The sequence below is a fragment of the Acanthochromis polyacanthus genome, chromosome 2, assembly GCF_021347895.1.
Source record: "Acanthochromis polyacanthus isolate Apoly-LR-REF ecotype Palm Island chromosome 2, KAUST_Apoly_ChrSc, whole genome shotgun sequence".
NCBI classification, from domain to species: Eukaryota; Metazoa; Chordata; class Actinopteri; family Pomacentridae; genus Acanthochromis; species Acanthochromis polyacanthus.
In genome coordinates, this window is record NC_067114.1 from 28,253,306 (window position 1) to 28,259,790 (window position 6,485).

Here is a 6,485-nt window from a genome sequence, read left to right on the forward strand (position 1 = left end):
CGCTGCAAACACAGGAATGATGCAAACCCCAAAACACATAAAACAAATGCAACAGAGAAATGCTGCAACAAAAAAAGATGCATTCACAGAAACGCTGCAAAAGCAAAAACACACAAACCAACAAAACAAATACAAAAGGGAAATGCTGCATACAAACCCCGAAACAACTGCAAGAGAGAGACGCTGCAAATTCACGGAAGGTCGCTGTGAATTTGTCCCGTATTGATTCAATACGGGACGCTAATTGTTCCGTATTTTCATAAATGTCCCACACACGTCTGTCACACATGCATCAAAACTGTATAATAAACAAAATAAAACACAGGGAATATTAAGGGCAGCCAGTTTCATCTTCCTTAGACCTATGTAGCGAGGTCCAGCAGGTCTGTTTGCCGGTTCTACCGCAGGTTTCCTGCTTACAGATGCTGCTGCTCCCGCATGTTTAAAAATGTCTACACCCGAAACTCCACCACGTCCAAAGGAGCAAAAACGTTTTCAAAAGCACAGGCGTGAGTGGGAAGGCTGGAACCCTGGCGATAGGTACAGGGCAAACTGTGTTTTCTGTTGCTCATAGACTAGCTGAAGTAAGGCAGCATCAGGAGACCAACATGTAAGAAACATGAGAACAGAGAGAACCCAATGAGCAGGTCACAGTTTATCATCATATAATCATCTCCTGAAGTCCCTTTGGTAAGAGACATCAGTACATGGTTGTGAATTTACCAGAGGATGATTATAGTCAGACTAATGTGGCCGTAGACTCTACAATATTTTAGTGACTCAATAAATGCCTAAGTTGTTTAATAGTATTTTAAATGCTTTTTATTTTTTTAAATATCATTTATTTAATAGCCTATATGTGATCAATAAATGGCCTTTGCCTATCTAAAGAAAAACTCACTCAGAACTCTGATATGTTAACGGTACTAAATAAATAAATCAGTAAATTAGTGTTGTGACGTTCACGAACGAACTGGTTCTTTTGAACGGCTCGTTGACATGAACGATGGGAACCGAGTCGCAGCTGGGAACCGTTCTTTTTTTCCCCCCAGTTACATGGGGAGGAGCACAGCCCAGCTGCGCGGTGCTTATTAGATATGCAAATAGCATCACGCCACGTTGTGCATGCTGCCTTCACGTGAGTGCGCCAGTAAAAAAATAAAACAACAACAACAACAACAACACATAAACACGTCAATGCCCACTGCCTTGGAGAGCAGCAGCAGCAGCGAGCGGTCTAAATGAGGAGGAGAGTCAGTCCGTCGTCGTTGACAAAATGAGCCAATTAAGGAAACGAAGCAGCATTTGGATGCACTTTTCTCTCGTGGCAGACAGTAAGGGTAAATGCAGTATTTGTCAAAAAAATATTTCTAAGTCAGGCTCCACAAATAATTTGCACAGACACCTGAAAACTCAACATTCAACAGTAAAAGTGGCAGACTTTAAAATCTAATCCACACACGTCAAATAAGGTTATAATCAATATTTCAGAATAATTCAAACTCATATAGGTGGGATATCTAAATTCATTCCTCCCGGTGATTATTTCCAAGATTAAATGAGTTAAGGCCACACTGACTTTTTAAAATTTAATAAATATAAAAATGAGCCAAATGAGCCAGTTTTTTGAACGGCTCTTTGAAAGGAACAGCTCACCAAGATCCAGCTCCCCTCAAAGAGCCATAAATCCCATCTCTACAGTAAATACATTCATACACACATAAATAAGTTAATACATTCATTGTATTAAGAGAATATTTAGATGGGAAAAATATCTGTAGAGAATTTCTTTCTCCAGTATTCTGCATTCAGTTTTTGCAGAATCCAGCATTATACACTGGTTGGTCATTACATTTTCTTAGTATGGTTTCACTGTTTAAAATGATGCCACATCTTTTTAGACAGAACCTGTGATCATAAAACAATACAGAACTCTTAGTTTTGTGTTAATAAAGCACTTAAAGCTTTAAGTATGACTAAATGCTTTTTGCAAAATTAAATATACCACTCCTTGGGTGGTTGTGGCCCCGCGTTTGGTAAAGTTGGAAAGATATTCACAGATTCAAACTCCCAGCATCAATAACTCATTAGATGTAGGTTGTCAAAACATAAACAATGCCTCTTTTCCATCGTTGTAAGGCAGATGTTGTACTACAAGCCCAGTTTTATCAAAAGTAGCTGTCTTTCAAGTTGCAGAAATAACATTGGTATCTATGAGTAGCCGGCTGTGAACAGGGACCGCCTGCAAACTGCAAAACTGCTGCAACAGCGAAGAGAGACACAAATATTCAATAACCTCACTCTGATACACTGTAATGTCAACAGAATCACTGCAGCCTTCAACTGGCTCCAGTTGACACCAGTGTTATTCCTGCAGCTTGATAGACAGCTACTTTGATAAAACTAGGCTTGTAGCACATTGTCTGCCTTACAACGATGGAAAAGAGGCATCGTTTATGTTTTAACAATGTACGTAACAAAAATCTATTAAAATCGTAATCGTCCAAGATGACTAAAAAAAATTGAGATTTTATTTTTTGGCCATATCGCCCGGCCCTATGTTACACTATATGAAAAAAGGTCCAAAAAGCATAGAGAGACCACTGATGCAACTACTTTTTACCCTGCAAAACATGTGATACCCAATTTCATTGCATACCTCCCAATTTCATTGTATACTTGTTCTACAATGACAATAAAGGCTTTCTATTTATATTTATATTTTCTATACCAATGAACACAATTACCAAAGAAGCTTTCAGTAACATCATTAGAAGTAATATTTTCATGAGTTTATATATAAGTTGAAACAGAGCTGTCACAAGTGGAATGTTATGCAGTGACAGTGGCCTTGTGGTCTAGTCGAACAACAGAGCTGTATATAAGTCTGACCTTCTACATTATTAAGTACAGTTTCCAAGTGAAACGTCACCGTTTGCATTTTATCTGGATGATCATACAGCTTTGGCTGCTTGATGTCTGCATAACAACCATGTGGTGATGGCCGCTGTGCTGGACCAGACCCTATCTGCAATTTGGTGAATTATACCCATTCTATATTTACAAATTCTTGTTTCAAATTGCAAAATATATAGCAGAAAAACTAAATATCGCACTGTCAGTGTATCCCAGCATCAGATCACATATCCCGTGTCTGAAAAGGACTGCCGATGCTACAGTGAGAGGCGGCACCGAGTCAACATGCATAACACTAGGTAGTGTTGTAACTGCTGAATAAAGGTTACTTATATAACATAACATTCATTTTAGTCTTGTAAAATTTAAGTCTGTATATTTCGCCTGATCTCCTCAAGGGGTGCAACACAACATGACAGCATATGTATGAGCACTAAAGGTATATGAGTGCAGGCTGTAACCAGCTGAGTAAGTTTTAAAGATGTCATTAAAATAAGGGGTTGACCGATTAACAGTTTGGCTGATTATCAGATTCAATATTCAACATTTTTTCAGATCACTGACACTGTTATTTTTTCAACTGATTTCCGATAATAATAATAGAACATTTAAAGGCACTGTTGGCTCTGATGCAGCTGCATTCCCCCCACTGTGGGTTCCAGCAATTTTCTCTGTCTGATCCATCACAAGTCATAGCAAAATCAACAGTGAAGGACAAAAATTGAGTTTTTTTTTTTAATTAAACCTATGCAAAACAAGACTAAATCAGTGTGCGCCACTGATGTTTTGCTGTAACAGTGCATGTTAATCTAAATTCTGACACCAACATTTTCATTACTCCGCCAAGGAATGTGGCAGAGTTATATAATGATCAGCATACATTTGTCCGTCTGTCTGTCTGTTAGCAACTTTATTCAAAAACAGACTAACATATTTGAATGAAACTTTCAGGGAAGGCCAGAAATGACACAATTGACCACCTGATTAGATTTTGGCAGTGATGATGCTTATAGTCTGGATCCACAGATTTGTCAAAGATTTCTGTATTATTGCAAGACAGCAGCACAGTGTCACTGTAACTATGAGTAAAAGTGAACACTACGTCAGCTGCCTGCTGACGATCACAGGACTGTAATCCTAATACAAATCGACCATTGCAAATTATCAGGACTTATCTGTCGGAAGTCATACAACGACTGAGCAGCCTTGGCGGACTACTGCGCTCTCCGAGAGCTTTTCTTGTTTTAACTGAAATCAAACGTGTATCAGCTCCTAATATTGGTGATTGGACTCTTGACTACTAATAATCGGTACCAGTATGGGCCCCGAATAAAACATTTGGTTGGTCCCTAATTATACACACTGACACCCAGGCCAGAGGTCGGAGAACGCTGACCCTGGAGCTGGATTTAGCTCATAAGCACAACAGCAAGATGGATGGTCTCCAGCCATTCTCAGCACCTGGTTAAAGGGTTATTTCTGTGTGTCTGGGATGCTCACTCACCGTGCAGGATCTTCTCCGGATGGTGATCGGTGCAACAGTTGGGCTGCTGGGGCTGAAACTCTGCACCCAGGCTGGGCTCCTTCCCCTTGCTGCCTTTCCTCTGACGCAGGGCTGTCATGTTTTCCCCAGATGAGGGGTGTGTGTGTGTGTGTGTGTGTGTGTGTGTGTATGTGCGTCTGATTATCCACACAGATATGACTGAAGCGTCAACATGTGAACCCTAACTCTAACACACGGTCAAACTGCGTCGTCGCTGCGCCTTGATCCAAAGCCAGCGTGCACTGTTGGCTCGGACAGATGGTTGGACAGGCCTGCTTACGGCGGCATTTCCTGGTCACGTTGCTGCCACAATAACATCACATCCACCTATCGACACCAATTACCGCAATACTACATGGATCCAGCGGATTGAAACATGAGGAGATGCTAAAGCAAACACAGCGGCACATGCTTCTAACAGCGCATCGCCGGGGATGTTAGTAGTGATCCGATCAGTGATGCAGTATACGGTAAAGGAGGATCAGGCAGGTTTAAACTCCTATTGTGTGGCGTGGACACACAGCTACAGCCGGATTTTAATGAATGGGCATTTTACATAAAGGCGCGCTCCCGAGTTTTCTGTCTGTTGACAAAGACGAGACGGTGTGAGCTGCGTAAAGCCTCACCCAGCCGCCCAGGACGCTCCGACAGCTCTCCTCCACCTCCCTCTCTCTCTCCCTCCTTCTCTACGCCTTCTCTAGCTCCCTCGCTCTTTCATTTTCCTCTCCTCTTTTCTCTCACCGTGAACGTTGATCGGTCAGCTTCGTGCGGCACCGGGTTTAACCGAGGGACAGCGTCGGAACACGAGAGGGCCAGCCTTCAAAATAAAAGCGCTAGCATGTCACTTTTTGAGAAGCAGTTTGAAGTTGACATGCACCGCAGGAGAGGGATGATCTCTGCGGAAGTGGTGGGAAATGTCTTGCAGTCAGACCATCAGTGTAGGTTTTAGAGGAATAAAAGTAGAATTTTAGCATTACTGGTTAAAAAATGAATAAATAAAGACATCACAACAGCAATAGATGGAACACATATGTGCATTATGGGGCTTTTTTGGCCCTGCAAAAATATCAGTGTCGGGGGTCTGTGGGACGAGGTGCCCCCTTTGCATCTAACCCCTGCACCTAGTGGACCCATGGATCCACATTTAACAAGCAGAAAGGAGCTCCAGTCTTCTTATTTCAGTCAAAGTTCTGCAGCTCTCTTTCACTGATGCAGCAGAATCTTTGGTTGGGGAACCTCAGAGTCACATCATCTGCAAAAAGCAGAGACATATTCTCTTGACTCCATCAGATCATGACGTTCAGCAGTTGAGTGTGATGCAGCCACAGGAGGACAGACAGCACTTCCATAGTCTGACTCACTGGATGTAGGATGTGAATATAATCCTGCCATTAGATGCTCATTTTAGATGGTTTTGTCCTCTCCTTCCTCTCTCTGTGTGCTACGGGAAACAACAACAACCTCTGAACTAGTAAGCCACCATTTGAGAAATATCAAGTTTTGTTGAGGATTTGGATCATGCAGTAAAGTAGCCCTGATTTCTTTCTTTCTTTCTTTCTTTCTTTCTTTCTTTCTTTCTTTCTTTCGCAGTGGATTTTCCATTGTTCATCACAGTGCTCTCCCTGTATGCCAATGTTCCACCAAAAGTTTTCCATCCATCACTATTCTGAGGGAACCTAAAAGTCACATCCTTCACTTAACCCCACCAAAGACAAGAGGCATCGGTTTAAAGAGAATCAAACTAACCACAGCATTGTTTTTCCAATGGCAGAATGCTAGTGAGGTGCAGCCAGGCCATTTTTGTTCTAGAGTGGGCTGCCAAAGCGAGACTAGCACCTCCAAGTCTGAGGCCATGGTTCTCTGCCAAAAAGCAGTAGATTGCTCCCTTTGGATGGGAGGTGAGTTGCTGCCCCAAGCTAAGGAGTTAATCTCAGGATCTTGTTTGCAAGTGATGGGAAACTGAAGTTTGAGATGGACACACAGTAGGGTGCAGCACCAGCAGTAATGTGGACATTAATATGGGAGA

The 6,485-nt window shown here is 42.0% G+C and overlaps 1 protein-coding gene across 2 annotated transcripts in view; it reads right to left on the reverse strand.

Annotated features, from left to right (window-relative positions):
• Positions 1 to 5,284, reverse strand: part of dpy19l3 (dpy-19 like C-mannosyltransferase 3) — a 106,432-nt gene extending 101,148 nt beyond the window's left edge. Inside the window, exon 1 of one of the 2 annotated variants that reach the window (XM_051944933.1) lies at positions 4,421 to 5,284. In XM_051944933.1, coding sequence (XP_051800893.1) covers positions 4,421 to 4,538 — 118 coding nt within the window. In that variant the 5' untranslated portion in view covers positions 4,539 to 5,284. The remainder of the gene's footprint in view (positions 1 to 4,420) is intronic. The other variant, XM_051944932.1, reaches the window with a different exon arrangement.
• Between the last annotated feature and the right edge of the window lie 1,201 nt (positions 5,285 to 6,485).